The sequence below is a fragment of the Chiloscyllium plagiosum genome, unplaced genomic scaffold (assembly GCF_037043375.1).
Source record: "Chiloscyllium plagiosum isolate Xiang-an unplaced genomic scaffold, Cpla_swu_hap1 HiC_scaffold_24, whole genome shotgun sequence".
Lineage (NCBI taxonomy): Eukaryota > Metazoa > Chordata > Chondrichthyes > Orectolobiformes > Hemiscylliidae > Chiloscyllium > Chiloscyllium plagiosum.
Window position 1 is genome coordinate 20,655,957 of NW_028270162.1, and position 22,767 is coordinate 20,678,723.

Sequence of the window (22,767 nt, forward strand, 5' to 3'; positions counted from 1 at the left end):
AGCAAGTGGTTGCACCAAGCTAGCTAGCAGGACAGTGTCACCATTGTGTTGGGTGGGCAGTTAATGAGGTGAGTTTGAGACATTATGGTGAGAAATCCCTCATGAGGATGAAAATAACTCAGAAGTTAGAAAAGGCATGTATGGAGAGCACTGTTATAATAATCATGGAGGACTTCAATATGCAGGTGGACTGAAAAAATTAGATTGGGAGTGAAATGCAAGAAAAGGACTTTGTGGAATGTCTTTGAGATGGCTTTTTGGAGCAGCTTGTGTTGGAGCCTACGAGGGAACAGGCCATACTGGATTTAGTGTTGTGGAATGAGGGAGACTTCAAGCAGGCTTAAGGTGAATTTACTCTGCAATTTGAGAGGAAGAAGATAGAATCAGAGGTAATGGCATTACAGCTGAATAAAGGCAACTACAGAGACATGAGGGAGGCACTGGATAGCGTTGACTGGGAGAAGAGCCTAGCAGGAAAGACAGTGGAACAATAATAGCAGGGCTAACTGGGAGTAATTCAGGAGACACAGCAGAGATTCATCCTGAGGAGAAAGATACGTGGTACAGGGAGGATGAGGCAACCATGGCTGGCTAGGGAAGTCAGGGATAGCATAAAATCAAATGAGAAAACATATAACGTGGTGAAGAGCAGTGGGAAACCAGAGGATTGGGAATTTTACAAAGACCAACAGAGGGCAACAAAAAAAGAAATAAGGAGGGTGAAGCTTAAATATGAGAGTAACCCAGCCAGTAATATCAAGGAAGACTGTAAGAGTTACTTTAGATATAAAGGGCAAAAGTGAGGCAAAAGTGGACATTACGATGCCGCAAAATGACGTTGGAGAGACATAGTGAGGAACAAGAAAATGGCTGAGGAACTGAATAATTACTTGGCTTCAGTCTTCACAGTGGAAGACACGGGTAATATCCCAAAAATTCAAGAGAATGAGGAAACAGAGCTGAGTATGATGGCTATGATCAAGGAGAAGGTGCTAGAAAAACTGAATTGCCTGAAGGTGGATTAATCACCTGGACCAGATAGACTACACCCCAGAGTTTGAAGGGAGATAGCTGAAGATATAGTGGAGGCGTTAGTGATGATCTTTCAGGAATCACTAGAACCAGGAAGGCTCTCAGAGAACTGGAAAATTGCCAATGTGACACCCTTGTTAGAAAGGGAGTAAGGCAAAAGATCGAACATTACAGATCAATTAGCCTAAACTCAGTTGTGGGTAAGATCCATGAATATATTGTGAAGGATGAGATTTCTGAATACTTGGAAGTGCACGATAAAATAGGGCAAAGTCAGCATGGTTTCACTGAGGGGAGGTCATGTCTAACAAATCTGCTGCAATTCTTTGAGGCGGTAACAAGCAGGTTAGACCAAGGAGAACCAATGGATGATTTAAAATAGTGATGGAAAAGGATAGACCGGATCTAAAAGTTGAAGTTCTAAATTGGAGAAAGGCCAACTTTGACGGTATTAGACAAGAACTTTCAAAAGCTGATTGGGGGCAGATGTTCGCAGGTAAAGGGACGGCTGGAAAATGGGAAGCCTTCAGAAATGAGATTACGAGAATCCAGAAAAGGTATATTCCTGTCAGGGTGAAAGGAAACACTGGTAGGTATAGGGAATGTTGGATGACTAAAGAAATTGAGGGTTTGCTTAAGAAAAAGAAGCATATGTAAGGTATAGACAGGATAGATTGAGTGAATCCTTAGAAGAGTATAAAGGAAGTTGGAGTGTAGATTTGATTAGATTACTTACTGTGTGGAAACAGGCCCTTCAGCCCAACAAGTTCACACCGACCCACCAAAGCGCACCCACCCAGACCCAGACTAGGATGTTGCCAGGGTTGGAGGATTTGAGCTATAGAGAGAGGCTGAACAGGCTGGGGCTGTTTTCACTGGAGCGTCGGAGGCTGAGGGGTGACCTTATAGAGGTTTACAAAATTATGAGGGGCATGGTTAAGATAAATAGACAAATTCTTTTCCCTGGGGTCGGGGAGTCCAGAACTAGAAGGCATAGGTTTAGTGTGAGAAGGGAAAGATATAAAAGAGAGCTAAGGGGCAACTTTTTCACGCAGAGGGTGGTACGTGTATGGAATGAACTGCCAGAGGATGTGGTGGAGGCTGGTACAATTGCAACATTTAAGAGGCATTTGGATGGGTATATGGATAGGAAGGGTTTGGAGGGATATGGGCCAGGTGCTGGCAGGTGAGGCTAGATTGGGTTGGGATATCTGGTCAGCATGGACAGGTTGGACCAAAGGGTCTGTTTCCATGCTGTACATCTCTATGACTCTATGACTATGACCTGATCAGGTGTACCCAAGAACTCTGTGGGAAGCTAGGGAAGTGATTGCTGGGCCTCTTGCTGAGATATTTGTATCATCGATAGTCACAGGTGAGGTGCCGGAAGACTGGAGGTTGGCAAACATGGTGCCATTGTTTAAGAAGGGTGGTAAGAACAAGCCAGGGAAGTATAGATCAGTGAACCTGACCTCCGTGGTGGCCAAGTTGTTGGAGGGAATCCTGAGGGACAGGATGTACATGTATTTGGAAAGGCAAGGACTGATTAGGGATAGCCAACATGGCTTTGTGCATGGGAAATCATGTCTCACAAATTTGATTGAGTTTTTAGATGAAGTAACAAAGAGAATTGATGAGGGCAGAGCGGTAGATGTGATCTATATGGACTTTAGTAAGGCGTTCGACAAGGTTCCCCGTGGGAGACTGATCTGAGGTTAGATCTCATGGAATACAGGGAGAACTGGCCATTTGGACACAGAACTGGCTCAAAGTTAGAAAACAGAGGGTGGTGGTTGAGGGTTGATTTTCAGACTGGAGGCCTGTGACCAGTGTAGTGCCACAAGGATCGGTGTTCTGTCCTCTACTTTTTGTCATTTACATAAATGATTTGGATGCGAGCATAAGAGATACAGTTAGTAAGTTTGCAGATGACACCAAAATTGGAGGTGTAGTGGACAGCGAAGAGGGTTACCTTAGATTACAACAGGATCTGGACCAGATGGGCCAATGGGCTGAGAAGTGGCAGATGGAGTTTTATTCAGATAAATGCGAGGTGCTGCATTTTGGGAAAGCAAATCTTAGCAGGACTTATACACTTAATGGTAAGATGCCAGGGAGTGTTGCTGAACAAAGAGATCTTGGAGTGCAGGTTCATAGTTCCGTGAAAGTGGAGTTGCAGGTAGATAGGATAGTGAAGAAGGTTCAAAGTTTGTGAGAAGATTTGTAGCTCGGGTGCTCGTTGTTGTGGTTCTGTTCGCCGAGCTGGGAATTTGTGTTGCAGACATTTCGTCCCCTGTCTAGGTGACATCCTCAGTGTTTGGTATGCTTTCTTTTATTGGTCAGAGTATTGAGTACAAGAGTTAGGAGGTCATGTTGTGGCTGGACATGACATTGGTTAGGCCACTATTGGAATATTGTGTGCAATTCTGGTCTCCCACCTGTAGGAAAGATGTTGTGAAACTTGAAAGGGTTCAGAAATGCTTTACAAGAATGTTGCTAGGGTTGGAAGATTTGAGCTATAGGGAGAGGCTGAACAGGCTGGCGCTGTTTTCCCTGAAGCATCAGAGACTGAGGAGTGACCTTATAGAGGTTTACAAAATTATGTGGGGCATGGATAGGATAAATAGGCAAAGTCTTTTCCCTGGGTTTGGGGAGTCCAGAACTTGAGGGCATAGGTTTAGGGTAAGAGGGGAAAGATATAAAAGAGACCTAAGGGGCAACTCTTTCATACAGAGGGTGGTGCGTGTATGGAATGAACTGCCAGAGGAAGTGGTGGAGGCTGGTATAATTGCAACATTTAAGAGGCATTAGGATGGGTATATGAATAGGAAGGGTTTGGAGGGATAAGGGCCAGGTGCTGGCAGGTGGGACTGGATTGGGTTAGGATATCTGGTCGGCATGGATGGGTTGGACCGAAGGGTCTGTTTCTCTGTACATGCTGTACATCTCTATGACTCTAGATACCTGGATTTCAAAAAGGCCTTTGACAAAGGGCCGCACAGGAGGCTGCTGTGTAAGATAAGGGCCCATGGTGTTAGAGGGAAGGTGCTCGCGTGGATAAAAGCTTGGCTATCTGGCAGAAAACAGAGAGTGAGGACAAACGAGTCCCTTAGGAGAAAGTGAGGACTGCAGATGCTGGAGATCAGAGCTGAAAATGTGTTGCTGGAAAAGCGCAGCAGGTCAGGCAGCATCCAAGAAGCAGGAGAATCGACGTTTCGGGCATGAGTCCTTTTCCAGCAACACATTTTCAGCACAAATGAGTCCTTCTCATGATAGCAGCCAGTGAGAAGTGGTGTTCCACAAGGCTCAGTAATGGGACCACAACTTTTCACTTTCTCCATTAACAATCGAGATGAAGGAACTGAGGGCATTCTGGCTAGGTTTGTAGATGATGCAAATATAGGTAGAAGGACAGGTAGCTTTGAGGAGGCAGGGAGGCTGCAGAAGGATTTGGACAGGTTCGGAGAGTGGGCAAAGAAGTGGCAAATGGAGTACAATGTGGGAAAGTGTGAGGTCATGCACTTTGGTAGGAAGAATAGAGGCATGTCTATTTTCTAAATGGGGAGGAAGTTCACAAGTCTGAAGTGTAAAGAGCCTTGAGAGTTCTACTCCAGGATTCTCTCAAGTTAAACTTGCAGGTTGAGCCAACAGTTAGGAAGGCAAATGCAGTGATGACATTTATTTTGAGAGGAATTGAATATAAAAGCAGGGGTGTTTTTCTGAGGCTCTATAAGTCTCTGGTCAGACCATACTTGGAGTATTGTGCTCAGCTTTGGGCCCCATATCTCAGGAAGGGTTTACTGGTCATGGTGCGCGTTCGCAGGAAGTTCATGTAAATGATCCCAGGAATGAAAAGCTTTTACATATGAGGAACATTTGAGGACTCAGGGTCTTTACTCAGTGCAGTTTAGAAATATAAGAGGGGATCCAATTGAAACATACATAATACTGAATGGTCTGGGAAGAGAAGATATTGGGAAGATGTTTCCATTGGTAGGAGAGACTGGGACCCGAGTGCATAGCCTTAGAGTAAAGGGAAGACCTTTTAAAATGGAGATAAGGAGGGGCTTCTTCAGCCAGAGAGTGGTGAATCTATGGCATTCATTGCCACAGAAGGCTGTAGAAGTCAGGTCTTTGAATATATTTAAGACGGAGATAGATAGGTTCTTGAGTATCAAGGGGATCAAGGGATATGGAGAGTTGAGGGTTGAGAAATTTATCAGCATTGATTGAATGGTTGAGCAGATTCGATGGGCTGAATAGCCTAATTTCTGCTCATAGAATCACGACAGTGTGGAACAGGCCATTAGGCTCAACAAGTCCACACTGACCGTCTGAAGAGTATCCCACTTAGATCAATTCCCTTACCATATTACTCTACATTTCCCATGACTAACATACCTAACCTACACGTCCCTGAAAACTATGGGCAATTTAGCATGGTCAATTCACCTAACCTGCACATCTTTGGACTGTGGGAGGAAAGTGGAAACCCACGCAGACAGTGGGGGAATGTGCAAACTTCACAGAAACAGTCACCAAAGACCAGGATCGAACCTGGGTCCCTGGCACTGTAATGCACCATGCTGCCATGTGTTATGGTCTTACTGTGCCGTCTTATGGTCTTATGGTCTTACAGGAGGCAGAGAGTGGGAATAAAGGAATATTTTTCAGGATAGCAGCTGGTGACTAGTGGAGTTCTGCAAGGGTAAGTGCTGGGAAATCGATTATTCATGTCAAGCAATAATGATCTGGATGAATGAACTGACAGCATTATTTTAAGTTTGCAGGTGACACAAAGCCATGTGGTGGGACAGGTAGTGTTGAGGAAGTGGGGAGGCTAGCAGAAGTCTTGGACAGGCGAGGAAAATGGGCAAAGAATAGGCAGCTGGAGTACAATGTGAGAATGTGAGTTGTTATGCACCTTGGTAGGAAGAATAGAAGCTTAGACTAAATGGGGAAAAACTTCAGAAATGTGAGAGAGCTAGTTCATGGCTACCTTAAGGCAGATTCAGTTGGAGGTCAGGAAGGCAAACGTAATGTGGTCATCATTTCAAGAGGGCTGGAATACAAGAGCAGAGGTGTACTGCTGAGACCATATCAGACTCTGGTCAGAGCGCATTTGGAATATTGTGTGCAAATTTGGGACCAGTATATGCGGAAGGAAGTGTTGGCATTGGAGGGAGTCCAGAGGAGGTTTACAAGAATTATCCAGGGGATAGAGGGCTTATCATGAAAGAAGCATTTGTAGACTCTGGGTGTGTATGAGTTCGAGTTCAGAAGGATGTTGATGATGTGATTGAAACTTACAGAATACTGACAGGCCTCGATAGAGTGAATCGAAAAGATGTTTTTGCAATAGGAGAGACAAGGATATTGAGGTGCAGCCTCAGAATGAAGGGACAACCCTTTAGAACTAAGATGACGAGGAAATTCTTCAGCTGGAGGATGACAAATCTGTGGAATCCATTGCAACAAAAGGCTGTGGGGGTCAAGCCATTGAGTGTATTTAAGACAGTGAGAGAGAGATGGGTTTTGATTGGTAAAAGTATCACAGTTTATGGGGAGAAGGCAGGTGATTGAGGTTGAGAAAAATATCAGCTGTGATTGAATGATGGAGCAGTCTTGATAGGCTGACTGGCCTAATTCCGTTCCGCTATCGTATGACCTTTTGATGCATGGGTCTTGCAGAGAGACGCTTACCATGAAACGTGACAAATTGATACAGCCAATATATGTCAATGTGCAGCCCAATATTTATATGCAAACAATTTATTGCAAGATCTCCATATAGATATAGAATCTGTACATTCACATACCTGTGTTAGAACTAAATGTAGTCTCTGGGCATGAGGGATTACAAAGAATGAACATATTTCTCTGCTGTGCCTCATCGGAAGATCAAAATTTGGGCTTTATTTCATGTGGGAGAGAAACTCAAAAAGATTAAGCATAAATATAAAGGATTCTCAGTACCGTTGGCACAGTTTCGTTACTATTTCCATGGTGACACTCTTCTAAGGGACAGATCATGTTATGTGTAGATGCGTCCCTGAAATGATTGATAATGGGCACGGTGGCTCAGTCGTTAGCACTGCTGCCTCACAGTACCAGGGTCCCAGGTTCGATTCCAGCCCTTGGGTGGCTGTCTGTGTGGAGTTTGCACATTGTCTGTGTGGGTTATCCTCCGGGTGCTCCGGTTTCCTCCCACAGCCAAAAGATGTGCAGGTCAGGTGAATTGGCCATGCTAAATTGCTCATAGTGTTAGCTGCATTAGTCAGAAAGAAATGGGTGCGTTATTCTTCGGAGGGTCGGTGTGGACTTGTAGGGCCAAAGAGCTTGTTTCCATGCTGTAGGGAATCTAATCTAACTGCCCATCACACCTCACAACCCGATAAGGAAGACCTCAGCTGTGCTGTGAGCGCTCCAAGGATCTGCTCCAAGGACTTCATCATGACGAACCCTTGCTGCCCACAAAGTTAGTGAATGATCATTATTTAATTTATATTTTCTAATCAATCTTTCAGAGATATCATTACTGATCTCTGGAGCAGATGGAATTTGCATCAAAGAGTGGGGAGGACTAGGCAGGTGAAAGGTCTGGGCGCTGGGGGGGGCAGGTACTAGTGTGCAGGGGAGGGGAAGGACCATTTGGGAGGGGGTTATATGGAATATTGAGTGGAGATAATAGAAATGATGGGATGGGGATGGGAATGGAACAACGGTCAGGGGTTGGGTCACAAGGGGAGCATGAGAGAACCCCCCCCATGACCTGTCCCCAACCCCCCTGGTGCGATCCACCCTACCCCCGATATTGCCCACTTGATTCCCCACACTGACCTATCTTCTGTCTCTGCCTGAGCTTTCCACACTCCACAAATACCTAACCAATCCTGGAGGTCTTTTCTGCCGTCACACCCTGATTCAATATTGTGCCTGCTCTGTGCAATAATCCTTTGTTGAGCAATTAAGAAATTGCCACACTCACAGGAATCCGATTCACGAGAGAAGCAAGTCCACGATTCTGCAGGGCCCTCCCAGTACCATTTGCCTTACATGCAAAATTAGAGGCAGCAATGAAGTGACTAGGAAGTGATGGAATCATCAAACCAGTAATTTCCAGATTGGGAAGCACAGAACATACTGATAATAAAGCTTAACAGGCACTTCCCTTCTGTGGGGAATTTAAACAAACTGACATCTGTTTCTGACAACTGAATGAATACCCAATCCCATACATAGAGGACTTCTCTGCAAAGCTGGAAGTTGGAAAGCGGGGAGAGGTAGGAGGGGCTGTCTTTGATGAAGCTGGATATGGCCATGCGTACTTGCAATTGCAATTAGATGAGGAGTCCCAGAAGTATGCTCCAATTAATACACATAAGAGTTTGTACCAATATTCAAGATTGCCATTTGGGGTTTCATCAACCTGTGCCACTTTTCCGTGGATGATGAAGTACATTTTACAAGGTCTACCCCAGGTCATCATTTATTTAGATGCTGTGCTAATAACAGGGAAGACCAATAAAGAGAATTTGAGAACTTGGAAATAGTCCTTAAATGTTTCTGAAAGGCAGGTGTACTCCTTAGAAGGAAAAAAAAGTGTGTTCCAGGCACCTATTCAGCGTTTGTGGTATTAAATGGCAAGAGATTCACTGCACCCCTGGCCTAAATCCTAAAGTTTTGGAATTGGAGGCTACAGGGATAGTGGGTGCACTGGTTGAGTCTTCAAGAATTTCCCAGAATCTCTGCTGAAAATTACCAAACGCTTTCAGTAGCACAGTTATAATGGAATGTCTCTCTAATTCAGGCAGATCAGTCAATGAGGTACATCTCAGCCAAAGAGTCCATCTTAACTTTTAAAACGAGAGCCTGATTCTCCTGCCCTTTTCAGTGAGGCCCAGGTTTGTAATTCAGCTTTGTAACCACCTCACTAACACTTCAGAATAGAAGCTGCTTGTAATGATATCGGGAAACTGTCACATCAACTAAAAATCTCTGAAGCAGCAGGTCATTTCACTCCTTGAAGTCACTCCACAGTTCACTACGTCCATGGCTGATGGTCCAGCTCAATGCCACCTTCCTACACTCTCTGTATCCCAAAGAAACCAACTCCTGATACTCAACCTGAAGATTTACACTCAGGGGAGTTTATATTCCTCAGAACACAAGCCAATATGTAGCCAAATCAAATCTTAAAGTCCTCTCCTCCCTCTTGACAAAAGAAGTGTATAACAAAGGTCCCAGCCGCAATATGGAGATGCTGTTGTAGCACCAGCCTCTGGACTGTCACCTCTTCCCTGTTTATTTATCGTTGGGTTACCATAGGAAAGATGAAATAAAGAAAGTGCTTTTCCACACAGGGTCTGACTCAGAACAGCTGAGTGACCCGAGAAAAGTTCACAGAAAATGTTTGCTAACTTCCATCTCAAACAGTTTAATATTCACAAGGTATGTGGCACCATGTTTAAATGAATGCAATTCCAAAGGCATCATTAGATATCTAAAGGTGCAATTCCATCTAGTTCTGTTCCTGTGAAAATGAAGATTGTTTTAGAGACGAAATCTGGGGTCGAGATGAAATAATTAGCAGCAAACATTGTTCAAATTGAGTATGTACAGTAACCCCAGCATCAAATCACCCTGAGTCACTGCTCAGTGAAGGTACTGGACAGAGTGGCGAAAGGAAATGGAAAGTGAAACCGAACTGAGCTCTGGTTGCTGCTGGAGATCAGTTCATTTCTCAAATACCGAGGGAATCTTTGAGGAAGCGAAACTTCAGGCCGGACCGTATTTTTATTTATCTCAGTGAGTGAGCAGGCAATCAGAGGCGAGCAGAGATGTGACGTTCAGAAACCGGCTCTGAGAATAAACAGGAGGGCACCTGCAACACAGACTCTGAGAGAGAGAGAGACCCAGAGGGGGCGCAGCCGGGAACCGGGCACTTACAGTGGACACAGAGAGAGGGAGTTCTGTTCACGTCTCCCATCCAGATCGGACACCGGCGTGAACAAAACAGGGAAGACAAACTGCTGGGAAAGGAGCCTCGGAAACGAGTCTGCTGTTTAACTTTCCTGGAGCGGAGCCTCCAGCGAGGATTGTGAGTTCATTTCGTCTTTTTGTTTCGGGAATTGCAGAATTCGGTTTCTGGTGTGTGAAATGGGTTGCATAGACAGAGCTCTGGAGCAAGTCAGCAGCTCTGGCAGTCTGTGTGTGTGCACAGAACCCGGGGGGACGGTCCCAGTCTGGGCTGACTCCTCAGCAATGCTCCTGCCAGAACGGCCGCGTTTCTCCAGCGTTTGCTGGGAGTCTGATTCCCAACATCCGCAACTTTTTGTCTTTATTCGAGTGTGAAATGGGCCGTTTTGAATCTAATAAGCTCCACTTTGATCAATTATCATTGCAAGAGATGTTTAACATCATTTAAAATCTCAGAGTAGTTTGTAGACAAGATTTAGCATTTAGGTGTCATCCGAGTTTCAGCCCGGATTGAATGGCGGAGTAGACTCGATGGGCTGAATGGCCTAATGTTTACTCCGATGTCTTATTTGTTGTTATCATGTGGCCTTGAACAAATACTAAATGAAGGAAGATGACAAAAGCCATTGGTTGTGTTTAACTGGAACAGCGAGACTCGGCTGGGAGTTCTGAATGGGTCACCCTGTTTATTGTTCCTGTTACAGAGACCCCTGTCGTTGGTTTCTTCAATCCGTTGAGCTTTCCGGACTATTTAACCCATCCCCTCTCACTTTACATGTTCTAAAATTCCGTGATTTATCTGAAGTTTCTGGTGAAACATGAGCCTTTGGTGTCACTGCGTTGATGTGCTATAGTGGTAGTGTCTGTTCCTCTCAGTCAGAAAGATCAGGTTCCAGTGCCACTAGCTTCATGGCTGTGTCAGCGCACATTTGAACAGGTTAACATGAAGCATTTACAGCATACATTGCTACTATCCACCCATCGGATATTACTTTCAGAATATCAGTTGTACACTTATTTCTAACTCTGCTTCTGTCTCAAAACTGGAACACAGATATAATATTCACTGCGGCCTCGCAGCGCCAGAGACCCGGGTTCAATTCCCGCCTCAGGAAACTGTCTGTGTGGAGTTTGCACATTCTCCCCGTGTCTGCGTGGGTTTCCTCCGGGTGCTCCGGTTTCCCACCACAATCCAAAAATGTGCAGGTTAGGTGAATTGGCCATGTTAAACTGCCCGTAGTGTTAGCTAAAGGGTTAAATGTAGGAGAATGGTTCTGGGTGGGTTACGCTTCGGCGGGTCGGTCTGGACTTGTTGGGCCAAAGGGCCTGTTTCCACACTGTAAGTAATCTAAGAAGTCTCCTCTAAATGGTGCAGATTTGAGGAGTCTGGGAGTGGAGAGGGGAATGGCTTTGCAGGGGAGTGGGATATCTGTTTTGTCAGTGATGCTGAAATCCTAGTCCACAAACAGCATAGATCCACTCCATAGGTACTGGCTGGAGTTCGGTGTGTTCTGCAGCATCTGATTTTTGTGTGCAGTGTTTCTCCAATTGGAAATCAATCATTAAGAAGAAGTTTGATTGAATTGGGTGTACAGTAGGTACAGATTAGTTCCCTCAACTCTGTCAATGTCTGGAAAAGCCATTGCATGCTCAAAATGGTCTGAGAACCAAAACACAGCATCCCCATCACTAACATCCTGTTCATTTCTCAACAGCAATTTGACAACATGATACTGCAGGTGAAGTTTATGACCGGTGACATTGTCCCACTTGAGATCAATCCTTCCATTCAAGTATCAGCTCTCAAGACGTTGATATATGAGAAGACCAAGATACCTGTTTACCAACAGCGTCTGGTGATACAAAACGGGAACACTCAAGAGCTGAAGGACAACAAGAGACTGTCTGACTACTGTGTCCCTCCCAGTAACACTGTCATGCTGATCGTCAAGAATGAGGAGCGCATGCAGATATTCCTGCAGAATGACAAGGGAAAACTTTCTACATATGATGTTCGTCCCTCTCAGTCTGTTGAGGAATTTAAAGCACAAGTCCAGCGACAGGAGCGTGTCCCAACCAATCAGCAGCGCCTGATGTATGATGGGAAACAGCTGGAGGATGGTCGGTTACTCGCTGACTACAATATTCAGCCAGAGAGCACCATCTTCCTCTTGCTGCGTTTGCGGGGTGGCTCACTGTGACAGCACTAATACACAATCAGTGGGAGATGTTCCTCAAAACTGTTATCAAAATCTACTGCTGTATTCCCCCACTTGTACAATTCCTATGCGGTTAGGGATCACAGTTAAGATTAGATTAGATTCATTCCAGTGTGGAAACAGGCCCTTCGGCCCAACAAGTCCACACCGACCCTCTGAAGAGTAACCCACCCAGACCCATTTCTCTCTGAATGTTGCATCTAACACTATGGGCAAGTAAATGGCCTTTGGCTATCACTCTTAGTTTGTATCATAGATAGAAGGGGCTAGCCATGCCCATATTCCTGATGTGTACATACAGGCCTTAGCCAGCACTTGCAAACAGCAAGAGATACGTCAGGAAAGGGAGGGGAAAAAGAATGTGAAATGGGAACTGACTTTTTTTTATTGAATAAATGTTATCAAGGGCTACTGAACCTTTTTCCTTTGGACCTGGATTCAGATAAAACTCAACTTCCCTCAGTCTGCAGTTTGTGGGGAACCTGGTTGAAATAACTGGGGTCAGTAACTCACAACATATACATTCTTGCAGCATGAAATTGATTGTTTTCTGCTTCTAATTGGCAGCACCAGTGAGCTATGCCTCAGGATGGTTGATATACGAATGGAGAAACTTACCTGTAATAACTGTATAGAATGGATGGGGGAAATGATGATCAAAGTATCCTTTAGTTAAGAATGATTTAAAATATTCAATACATATTTTCTGACATCTTACTTTACTTGAGAAGCCATGTATGTATTATAAATGCTTTTTTTGGAAGACTCATCATTTCCATAACAGGATATGTATTGCCTGGACTGTGCATTTTATCAAGGCATATGATGTGAGTTGAAAATCAAGCTGTTTCTTTGGATTCAAGTTTAAATGTTAAATATTGCTTCTGCTCCTTCATGATCTGTAAGTGAGAATTATCTGGGAATCCACATTTGGTACATCAGGTCTCCAAATACAAAACTATTTCCAGATGATTTGTCAAACCAAGTATTTTTAAATGAACAACAGGAATGTGCACTGAGCTCATGAGGTACCAGAATGAGATACATCTCACTGCAAAGTGCATCTCCAGACTTTTCTTTTGCAATGTTCTGTTTGTAAAAGGATGCATTCCAGGTTATCCCTCTTTCAGGATTGATGTGTATGAAAAGAGAATTCTTCAGATATGTACAAATTCTAGCTGATTGTACCTGATTGAATACAGTACTTTCATGTAATTTGTATGTTAATAGTGATTGTAATGTTTATGCCTTTCACTGACAATAAAATTTGTCTTTTTGTTTAGACAACATGAAATGTTGTAATATAATTCTGTCGGTTAACATGAGATGTGTCAATCGCTTCTCCAATGAGAACAATCCAGAACTGAATTATAACATCATTACGAGGAACAGTTTGGGATTTTACATTAAAGCACTTTTAAACATGTTGTTTAACTTTCTTGTTCCAAATGAAGATAAACAACAATTAAAACATCTTTCCAACAGAATCTGCAGCAGTGAAACAGTTTGAGGCTGTTGTACCAAGTGAAATGACCATAATGGTAAAGAGCTGGATGGCAGCTTGTCTGGAATTCTCACAGTCAACCCCTTGTTACAATATTACCCCATGTATAAATTACTCTAGGGGACTAACCACATGCAGCCCTCATCTACAGTCCTGGCATCTAATACTTCCCAGCTGCTCAGAACTGTCATAGCACCTTTCTGACCCTTGCAGGATTTCAGTGCAGCATTTTGGGATGCACTGGACTACCACTGAAATACTGCAAGGACACTTTGCATTTGGAGATAGGCACCCAGCACATGAACTGGACCAGGTTGAATCTCAGGATGTCAGCCTTCTCTCTTCGCCCTCTCTCACTTTGAGTCTGCCTTGATGCTCATAGGAGTCCTACACAAACTGGCCTCTTGTGTTTTTACTTTTGCCCCCTGCACCACAGCTACAAGATTCATGATATTCCAACCCTGCATCAGTAGAGAAGGTCACAGATATTCTTCCTACACAGCTGCGCATCCCTTCAGATGGCTGAGACTGCACTGAGCTGATTGGCAAACCAAGCCAAAACAGGCAGGGGCTCTGTGATGACCTCCATGACCAGCCCTGGCGTGGGTTAGAAAATGATCCTTCTTTGCATCAGCCCAACAGTGAGGACCTCCTGCTCCCTGTGCACAAAGCAAGGTATGAATTTCCCCCTCACTGCAATGTCTGGACAAAACACCAGTCACCACACAGGGCAGATACACACTTACGGTGTTTGCATGGGTACACAGTAATCTTTTAAAGGTGGCACTGGTGCCAGATAAGATGGTCTATTCTGGAATATCCCAGTAGTGGGGAGTTCTTTCAGGTACAGCAAGTGGTTGCACCAAGCTAGCTAGCAGGACAGTGTCACCATTGTGTTGGGTGGGCAGTTAATGAGGTGAGTTTGAGACATTATGGTGAGAAATCCCTCATGAGGATGAAAATAACTCAGAAGTTAGAAAAGGCATGTATGGAGAGCACTGTTATAATAATCATGGAGGACTTCAATATGCAGGTGGACTGAAAAAATTAGATTGGGAGTGAAATGCAAGAAAAGGACTTTGTGGAATGTCTTTGAGATGGCTTTTTGGAGCAGCTTGTGTTGGAGCCTACGAGGGAACAGGCCATACTGGATTTAGTGTTGTGGAATGAGGGAGACTTCAAGCAGGCTTAAGGTGAATTTACTCTGCAATTTGAGAGGAAGAAGATAGAATCAGAGGTAATGGCATTACAGCTGAATAAAGGCAACTACAGAGACATGAGGGAGGCACTGGATAGCGTTGACTGGGAGAAGAGCCTAGCAGGAAAGACAGTGGAACAATAATAGCAGGGCTAACTGGGAGTAATTCAGGAGACACAGCAGAGATTCATCCTGAGGAGAAAGATACGTGGTACAGGGAGGATGAGGCAACCATGGCTGGCTAGGGAAGTCAGGGATAGCATAAAATCAAATGAGAAAACATATAACGTGGTGAAGAGCAGTGGGAAACCAGAGGATTGGGAATCTTACAAAGACCAACAGAGGGCAACAAAAAAAGAAATAAGGAGGGTGAAGCTTAAATATGAGAGTAACCCAGCCAGTAATATCAAGGAAGACTGTAAGAGTTACTTTAGATATAAAGGGCAAAAGTGAGGCAAAAGTGGACATTACGATGCCGCAAAATGACGTTGGAGAGACATAGTGAGGAACAAGAAAATGGCTGAGGAACTGAATAATTACTTGGCTTCAGTCTTCACAGTGGAAGACACGGGTAATATCCCAAAAATTCAAGAGAATGAGGAAACAGAGCTGAGTATGATGGCTATGATCAAGGAGAAGGTGCTAGAAAAACTGAATTGCCTGAAGGTGGATTAATCACCTGGACCAGATAGACTACACCCCAGAGTTTGAAGGGAGATAGCTGAAGATATAGTGGAGGCGTTAGTGATGATCTTTCAGGAATCACTAGAACCAGGAAGGCTCTCAGAGAACTGGAAAATTGCCAATGTGACACCCTTGTTAGAAAGGGAGTAAGGCAAAAGATCGAACATTACAGATCAATTAGCCTAAACTCAGTTGTGGGTAAGATCCATGAATATATTGTGAAGGATGAGATTTCTGAATACTTGGAAGTGCACGATAAAATAGGGCAAAGTCAGCATGGTTTCACTGAGGGGAGGTCATGTCTAACAAATCTGCTGCAATTCTTTGAGGCGGTAACAAGCAGGTTAGACCAAGGAGAACCAATGGATGATTTAAAATAGTGATGGAAAAGGATAGACCGGATCTAAAAGTTGAAGTTCTAAATTGGAGAAAGGCCAACTTTGACGGTATTAGACAAGAACTTTCAAAAGCTGATTGGGGGCAGATGTTCGCAGGTAAAGGGACGGCTGGAAAATGGGAAGCCTTCAGAAATGAGATTACGAGAATCCAGAAAAGGTATATTCCTGTCAGGGTGAAAGGAAACACTGGTAGGTATAGGGAATGTTGGATGACTAAAGAAATTGAGGGTTTGCTTAAGAAAAAGAAGCATATGTAAGGTATAGACAGGATAGATTGAGTGAATCCTTAGAAGAGTATAAAGGAAGTTGGAGTGTAGATTTGATTAGATTACTTACTGTGTGGAAACAGGCCCTTCAGCCCAACAAGTTCACACCGACCCACCAAAGCGCACCCACCCAGACCCAGACTAGGATGTTGCCAGGGTTGGAGGATTTGAGCTATAGAGAGAGGCTGAACAGGCTGGGGCTGTTTTCACTGGAGCGTCGGAGGCTGAGGGGTGACCTTATAGAGGTTTACAAAATTATGAGGGGCATGGTTAAGATAAATAGACAAATTCTTTTCCCTGGGGTCGGGGAGTCCAGAACTAGAAGGCATAGGTTTAGTGTGAGAAGGGAAAGATATAAAAGAGAGCTAAGGGGCAACTTTTTCACGCAGAGGGTGGTACGTGTATGGAATGAACTGCCAGAGGATGTGGTGGAGGCTGGTACAATTGCAACATTTAAGAGGCATTTGGATGGGTATATGGATAGGAAGGGTTTGGAGGGATATGGGCCAGGTGCTGGCAGGTGAGGCTAGATTGGGTTGGGATATCTGGTCAGCATGGACAGGTTGGACCAAAGGGTCTGTTTCCATGCTGTACATCTCTATGACTCTATGACTATGACCTGATCAGGTGTACCCAAGAACTCTGTGGGAAGCTAGGGAAGTGATTGCTGGGCCTCTTGCTGAGATATTTGTATCATCGATAGTCACAGGTGAGGTGCCGGAAGACTGGAGGTTGGCAAACATGGTGCCATTGTTTAAGAAGGGTGGTAAGAACAAGCCAGGGAAGTATAGATCAGTGAACCTGACCTCCGTGGTGGCCAAGTTGTTGGAGGGAATCCTGAGGGACAGGATGTACATGTATTTGGAAAGGCAAGGACTGATTAGGGATAGCCAACATGGCTTTGTGCATGGGAAATCATGTCTCACAAATTTGATTGAGTTTTTAGATGAAGTAACAAAGAGAATTGATGAGGGCAGAGCGGTAGATGTGATCTATATGGACTTTAGTAAGGCGTTCGACAAGGTTCCCCGTGGGAGACTGATCTGAGGTTAGATCTCATGGAATACAGGGAGAACTGGCCATTTGGACACAGAACTGGCTCAAAGTTAGAAAACAGAGGGTGGTGGTTGAGGGTTGATTTTCAGACTGGAGGCCTGTGACCAGTGTAGTGCCACAAGGATCGGTGTTCTGTCCTCTACTTTTTGTCATTTACATAAATGATTTGGATGCGAGCATAAGAGATACAGTTAGTAAGTTTGCAGATGACACCAAAATTGGAGGTGTAGTGGACAGCGAAGAGGGTTACCTTAGATTACAACAGGATCTGGACCAGATGGGCCAATGGGCTGAGAAGTGGCAGATGGAGTTTTATTCAGATAAATGCGAGGTGCTGCATTTTGGGAAAGCAAATCTTAGCAGGACTTATACACTTAATGGTAAGATGCCAGGGAGTGTTGCTGAACAAAGAGATCTTGGAGTGCAGGTTCATAGTTCCGTGAAAGTGGAGTTGCAGGTAGATAGGATAGTGAAGAAGGTTCAAAGTTTGTGAGAAGATTTGTAGCTCGGGTGCTCGTTGTTGTGGTTCTGTTCGCCGAGCTGGGAATTTGTGTTGCAGACATTTCGTCCCCTGTCTAGGTGACATCCTCAGTGTTTGGTATGCTTTCTTTTATTGGTCAGAGTATTGAGTACAAGAGTTAGGAGGTCATGTTGTGGCTGGACATGACATTGGTTAGGCCACTATTGGAATATTGTGTGCAATTCTGGTCTCCCACCTGTAGGAAAGATGTTGTGAAACTTGAAAGGGTTCAGAAATGCTTTACAAGAATGTTGCTAGGGTTGGAAGATTTGAGCTATAGGGAGAGGCTGAACAGGCTGGCGCTGTTTTCCCTGAAGCATCAGAGACTGAGGAGTGACCTTATAGAGGTTTACAAAATTATGTGGGGCATGGATAGGATAAATAGGCAAAGTCTTTTCCCTGGGTTTGGGGAGTCCAGAACTTGAGGGCATAGGTTTAGGGTAAGAGGGGAAAGATATAAAAGAGACCTAAGGGGCAACTCTTTCATACAGAGGGTGGTGCGTGTATGGAATGAACTGCCAGAGGAAGTGGTGGAGGCTGGTATAATTGCAACATTTAAGAGGCATTAGGATGGGTATATGAATAGGAAGGGTTTGGAGGGATAAGGGCCAGGTGCTGGCAGGTGGGACTGGATTGGGTTAGGATATCTGGTCGGCATGGATGGGTTGGACCGAAGGGTCTGTTTCTCTGTACATGCTGTACATCTCTATGACTCTAGATACCTGGATTTCAAAAAGGCCTTTGACAAAGGGCCGCACAGGAGGCTGCTGTGTAAGATAAGGGCCCATGGTGTTAGAGGGAAGGTGCTCGCGTGGATAAAAGCTTGGCTATCTGGCAGAAAACAGAGAGTGAGGACAAACGAGTCCCTTAGGAGAAAGTGAGGACTGCAGATGCTGGAGATCAGAGCTGAAAATGTGTTGCTGGAAAAGCGCAGCAGGTCAGGCAGCATCCAAGAAGCAGGAGAATCGACGTTTCGGGCATGAGTCCTTTTCCAGCAACACATTTTCAGCACAAATGAGTCCTTCTCATGATAGCAGCCAGTGAGAAGTGGTGTTCCACAAGGCTCAGTAATGGGACCACAACTTTTCACTTTCTCCATTAACAATCGAGATGAAGGAACTGAGGGCATTCTGGCTAGGTTTGTAGATGATGCAAATATAGGTAGAAGGACAGGTAGCTTTGAGGAGGCAGGGAGGCTGCAGAAGGATTTGGACAGGTTCGGAGAGTGGGCAAAGAAGTGGCAAATGGAGTACAATGTGGGAAAGTGTGAGGTCATGCACTTTGGTAGGAAGAATAGAGGCATGTCTATTTTCTAAATGGGGAGGAAGTTCACAAGTCTGAAGTGTAAAGAGCCTTGAGAGTTCTACTCCAGGATTCTCTCAAGTTAAACTTGCAGGTTGAGCCAACAGTTAGGAAGGCAAATGCAGTGATGACATTTATTTTGAGAGGAATTGAATATAAAAGCAGGGGTGTTTTTCTGAGGCTCTATAAGTCTCTGGTCAGACCATACTTGGAGTATTGTGCTCAGCTTTGGGCCCCATATCTCAGGAAGGGTTTACTGGTCATGGTGCGCGTTCGCAGGAAGTTCATGTAAATGATCCCAGGAATGAAAAGCTTTTACATATGAGGAACATTTGAGGACTCAGGGTCTTTACTCAGTGCAGTTTAGAAATATAAGAGGGGATCCAATTGAAACATACATAATACTGAATGGTCTGGGAAGAGAAGATATTGGGAAGATGTTTCCATTGGTAGGAGAGACTGGGACCCGAGTGCATAGCCTTAGAGTAAAGGGAAGACCTTTTAAAATGGAGATAAGGAGGGGCTTCTTCAGCCAGAGAGTGGTGAATCTATGGCATTCATTGCCACAGAAGGCTGTAGAAGTCAGGTCTTTGAATATATTTAAGACGGAGATAGATAGGTTCTTGAGTATCAAGGGGATCAAGGGATATGGAGAGTTGAGGGTTGAGAAATTTATCAGCATTGATTGAATGGTTGAGCAGATTCGATGGGCTGAATAGCCTAATTTCTGCTCATAGAATCACGACAGTGTGGAACAGGCCATTAGGCTCAACAAGTCCACACTGACCGTCTGAAGAGTATCCCACTTAGATCAATTCCCTTACCATATTACTCTACATTTCCCATGACTAACATACCTAACCTACACGTCCCTGAAAACTATGGGCAATTTAGCATGGTCAATTCACCTAACCTGCACATCTTTGGACTGTGGGAGGAAAGTGGAAACCCACGCAGACAGTGGGGGAATGTGCAAACTTCACAGAAACAGTCACCAAAGACCAGGATCGAACCTGGGTCCCTGGCACTGTAATGCACCATTGCCTGCCATGTGTTATGGTCTTACTGTGCCGTCTTATGGTCTTATGGTCTTACAGGAGGCAGAGAGTGGGAATAAAGGAATATTTTTCAGGATAGCAGCTGGTGACTAGTGGAGTTCTGCAAGGGTAAGTGCTGGGAAATCGATTATTCATGTCAAGCAATAATGATCTGGATGAATGAACTGACAGCATTATTTTAAGTTGCAGGTGACACAAAGCCATGTGGTGGGACAGGTAGTGTTGAGAAGTGGGGAGGCTAGCAGAAGTCTTGGACAGGCGAGGAAAATGGGCAAAGAATAGGCAGCTGGAGTACAATGTGAGAATGTGAGTTGTTATGCACCCTTGGTAGGAAGAATAGAAGCTTAGACTAAATGGGAAAACTTCAGAAATGTGAGAGAGCTAGTTCATGGCTACCTTAAGGCAGATTCAGTTGGAGGTCAGGAAGGCAAACGTAATGTGGTCATCATTTCAAGAGGGCTGGAATACAAGAGCAGAGTGTACTGCTGAGACCATATCAGACTCTGTCCAGAGCGCATTTGGAATATTGTGTGCAAATTTGGGACCAGGTATATGCGAAGGAAGTGTTGGCATTGGAGGGAGTCCAGAGGAGGTTTACAAGAATTATCCAGGGGATAGAGGGCTTATCATGAAAGAAGCATTTGTAGACTCTGGGTGTGTATGAGTTCGAGTTCAGAAGGATGTTGATGATGTGATTGAAACTTACAGAATACTGACAGGCCTCGATAGAGTGAATCGAAAAGATGTTTTTGCAATAGGAGAGACAAGGATATTGAGGTGCAGCCTCAGAATGAAGGGACAACCCTTTAGAACTAAGATGACGAGGAAATTCTTCAGCTGGAGGATGACAAAATCTGTGGAATCCATTGCAACAAAAGGCTGTGGGGGGTCAAGCCATTGAGTGTATTTAAGACAGTGAGAGAGAGATGGGTTTTGATTGGTAAAAGTATCACAGTTTATGGGGAGAAGGCAGGTGATTGAGGTTGAGAAAAATATCAGCTGTGATTGAATGATGGGAGCAGTCCTTGATAGGCTGACTGGCCTAATTCCGTTCCGCTATCGTATGACCTTTTGATGCATGGGTCTGCAGAGAGACGCTTACCATGAAAACGTGACAAATTGATACAGCCAATATATGTCAATGTGCAGCCCAATATTTATATGCAAACAATTTATTGCAAGATCTCCATATAGATATAGAATCTGTACATTCACATACCTGTGTTAGAACTAAATGTAGTCTCTGGGCATGAGGGATTACAAAGAATGAACATATTTCTCTGCTGTGCCTCATCGGAAGATCAAAATTGGGCTTTATTTCATGTGGGAGAGAAACTCAAAAAGATTAAGCATAAATATAAAGGATTCTCAGTACCGTTGGCACAGTTCGTTACTATTTCCATGGGTGACACTCTTCTAAGGGACAGATCATGTTATGTGTAGATGCGTCCCTGAAATGATTGATAATGGGCACGGTGGCTCAGTCGTTAGCACTGCTGCCTCACAGTACCAGGGTCCCAGGTTCGATTCCAGCCCTTGGGTGGCTGTCTGTGTGGAGTTTGCACATTGTCTGTGTGGGTTATCCTCCGGGTGCTCCGGTTTCCTCCCACAGCCAAAAGATGTGCAGGTCAGGTGAATTGGCCATGCTAAATTGCTCATAGTGTTAGCTGCATTAGTCAGAAAGAAATGGGTGCGTTATTCTTCGGAGGGTCGGTGTGGACTTGTAGGGCCAAAGAGCTTGTTTCCATGCTGTAGGGAATCTAATCTAACTGCCCATCACACCTCACAACCCGATAAGGAAGACCTCAGCTGTGCTGTGAGCGCTCCAAGGATCTGCTCCAAGGACTTCATCATGACGAACCCTTGCTGCCCACAAAGTTAGTGAATGATCATTATTTAATTTATATTTTCTAATCAATCTTTCAGAGATATCATTACTGATCTCTGGAGCAGATGGAATTTGCATCAAAGAGTGGGGAGGACTAGGCAGGTGAAAGGTCTGGGCGCTGGGGGGGCAGGTACTAGTGTGCAGGGGAGGGGAAGGACCATTTGGGAGGGGGTTATATGGAATATTGAGTGGAGATAATAGAAATGATGGGATGGGGATGGGAATGGAACAACGGTCAGGGGTTGGGTCACAAGGGGAGCATGAGAGAACCCCCCCCATGACCTGTCCCCAACCCCCCTGGTGCGATCCACCCTACCCCCGATATTGCCCACTTGATTCCCCACACTGACCTATCTTCTGTCTCTGCCTGAGCTTTCCACACTCCACAAATACCTAACCAATCCTGGAGGTCTTTTCTGCCGTCACACCCTGATTCAATATTGTGCCTGCTCTGTGCAATAATCCTTTGTTGAGCAATTAAGAAATTGCCACACTCACAGGAATCCGATTCACGAGAGAAGCAAGTCCACGATTCTGCAGGGCCCTCCCAGTACCATTTGCCTTACATGCAAAATTAGAGGCAGCAATGAAGTGACTAGGAAGTGATGGAATCATCAAACCAGTAATTTCCAGATTGGGAAGCACAGAACATACTGATAATAA

At 44.6% G+C, this 22,767-nt stretch overlaps 1 protein-coding gene across 1 annotated transcript; it reads left to right on the forward strand.

Moving 5' to 3' along the window:
• Positions 1-9,907: 9,907 nt before the first annotated feature.
• On the forward strand, positions 9,908-13,524 carry LOC148145374 (polyubiquitin-like). Its single transcript, XM_087999984.1, has 2 exons — positions 9,908-10,132; positions 11,727-13,524. The coding sequence occupies exon 2, from the start codon at positions 11,739-11,741 to the stop codon at positions 12,210-12,212; it is 474 nt and encodes a 157-aa protein (XP_087856110.1). The 5' UTR covers positions 9,908-10,132; positions 11,727-11,738; the 3' UTR covers positions 12,213-13,524.
• Positions 13,525-22,767: the final 9,243 nt, after the last annotated feature.

What these genes read in the sequence shown, in the direction of transcription:
- LOC148145374 (XM_087999984.1), top strand. Translation starts at nt 11,739, where the DNA reads ATGATACTGCAGGTGAAGTTTATGACCGGTGACATTGTCCCACTTGAG.